General features: G+C 46.8%; 1 protein-coding gene across 2 annotated transcripts in view; it reads right to left on the bottom strand.

Moving 5' to 3' along the window:
* Positions 1-798: 798 nt before the first annotated feature.
* The window catches only part of tnni3k (TNNI3 interacting kinase), a 24,198-nt gene continuing 22,496 nt past the window's right edge, over positions 799-2,500 (bottom strand). For both annotated transcript variants that reach the window (XM_066643691.1, XM_066643692.1), the window contains one exon: positions 799-931. In XM_066643691.1, the coding sequence (XP_066499788.1) occupies positions 858-931 (74 nt within the window). In that variant the 3' untranslated portion in view covers positions 799-857. The remainder of the gene's footprint in view (positions 932-2,500) is intronic.

The following is a 2,500-nucleotide window of genomic DNA, read 5'->3' on the forward strand; positions in this document are numbered from 1 at the left end:
GGGCTGTTTACACAGGGGGAGAACACTGCTGTTGGGTTTGATCCTTGTGGTATTTTCACCAAAACACATCACACATTTCACTCAGGCCCTGAACTCTGTTTCTTTGTGGAAGAGGGAGAGAGTATGTTCCCTTTAAAATGAGAGGAAATATAAGCATGACATGTTTTATTCAAATGTATTAAAACGAGGGATGAACAAAGCTACAAAAATCTACAGAAACTAAAAGAAAAGTGTCGGATTATTTAACATTGTGGGGATGTGGTCTGATCACACAGAGGATGGAGAAACTCTGCACCACAAACATTTACATCATATCACTTCAACACGTCTGTGGGGGGTGTACCACGAGGCTGGATTTCTCAGTTTAGCCTCAAGTAGTCTCATCTCTGGGCTTACGTTATCCAGCTAACTCTTTAATCCTGCTTTGTGGAACAGTCCCCTGTAATAAAATGTATCCAAAATAAAACACCACTGTGTGTAAAGGCTGCAGCTGATGAACTGAACTCAGTGAACTTCCACTGCATCCGGCGTTAAGTCAGTCGAGACCAAACAGCAGATTAAGCATTCATGAGAAAGAGAGAGAGAGAGAGAGAAAAAAAAGAGAGAGAAGAGAGTGAGAGTGTGAGAGAGAGAAAAAAAGGGTTGTGAAGGAGAAACAAAATAAAAGAGAAAATGACAGTATGAGCAGAAGAGAGGGAAAAAGAGAAAAGAGCAAGAGAGACAAAGAAGGGAAAAGAAGGCGGGAATAAACAAAAGAATGAATGGATAGAGAGAAAGAAAAGGAGAAAGAGCCAGAACGAGGGAGAGAATGAAAGTAAAATATAGGGACAGAAAGAGAAGGAGAGAGGGGATGTGTTTCAGCTGCTGTCCTCGAAGCTGGTGTTACTGCTGCAGTGGAACCTCATGGTGCTCATGGGATCAGACACATATCCTACAGCAACAACACAATAAACACACACATTAGCTCCAAAACACACACACACACACACACACACTACCTTGAATCCCCGAGCTCCTCCCTCCAGATTAACCCCCAGACACTTCACACAGTGTTAACCTCATTATGAGTTAAATTGAGTGTTATTTTGTGATAGCTACACTTCTACAGTGCTTTCTTCTCCTGGGGGCATTAGAGAGTCACCTCATCCTCCACCAATGTGCAGGGTCCATTTGGACGATGCTCCAGCAGCTGATCCACACCAGTCCCCTCACCACACATCAGTTATTTGGTAGAGAGGAGACGAGGGAGTGACCGTGAGGGTTTTACTGAAGATGTGGATGATCTGGAGTCCAGAAGTGACCATAGTTGTTGTGGTAGGGGTGGCACAGTGGTTTGGTGATGAACATGTTCCCCTCTTAGCACTGGGATCCTGAGTTCAAGTCCCATCTGGGTGGAGTTCCCATGTTCTCCCTGTTTCTGCATGGGTTTCCCCCAGGGTCTCTGCTTTCTTCCCAGAGTCCAAAAACATGGAGGTGAGGTGAACTGGCTTCTCTAAAAATAACTGTCCTGTTGTGAGTGACTGGGTGAGTGTGTGAGTGACTGGGTGAGTGTGTGTGTAACTGGTGTGAGTGTGTGAATGACTGGGTGAGTGTGTGAGTGACTGGGTGAGTGTGTGTGTAACTGGTGTGAGTGTGTGAATGACTGGGTGAGTGTGTGAATGACTGGGTGGGTGTTTGAATGACTGGTGTAAGTGACTGGGTGAGTGTGTGAGTGACTGGGTGAGTGTGTGTGTAACTGGTGTGAGTGACTGGGTGAGTGTGTGAGTGACTGGGTGAGTGTGTGTGTAACTGGTGTGAGTGACTGGGTGAGTGTGTGAATGACTGGGTGGGTGTTTGAGTGACTGGTGTAAGTGACTGGGTGCGTGTGTGAGTGACTGGGTGAGTGTGTGTAACTGGTGTGAGTGACTGGGTGAGTATGTGTAACTGGTGTGAGTGACTGGGTGAGTGTGTAAGTGACTGGGTGAGTATGTGTAACTGGTGTGAGTGACTGGGTGAGTGTGTAAGTGACTGGGTGAGTGTGTGTAACTGGTGTGAGTGTGTGAGTGACTGGGTGAGTGTGTGAATGACTGGGTGAGTATGTGTAACTGGTGTAAATGACTGGGTGAGTGTGTGAGTGACTGGGTGAGTGTGTGTAACTGGTGTGAGTGACTGGGTGAGTATGTGTAACTGGTGTGAGTGACTGGGTGAATGTGTGTGTAACTGGTGTGAGTGTGTGAGTGACAGGGTGAGTGTGTGTGTAACTGTTGAGTGTGTGTGAGTGACTGGGTGAGTGTGTGAATGACTGGGTGAGTGTGTGAATGACTGGGTGCGTGTGTGAGTGACTGGGTGAGTGTGTGTAACTGGTGTGAGTGTGTGAGTGACTGGGTGAGTATGTGTAACTGGTGTGAGTGACTGGGTGAATGTGTGTGTAACTGGTGTGAGTGTGTGAGTGACAGGGTGAGTATGTGTAACTGGTGTGAGTGACTGGGTGAGTGTGTGAATGACTGGGTGAGTGTGTGAG

This window comes from Hoplias malabaricus, chromosome 14 (assembly GCF_029633855.1).
Source record: "Hoplias malabaricus isolate fHopMal1 chromosome 14, fHopMal1.hap1, whole genome shotgun sequence".
Taxonomy (NCBI): Eukaryota; Metazoa; Chordata; class Actinopteri; order Characiformes; family Erythrinidae; genus Hoplias; species Hoplias malabaricus.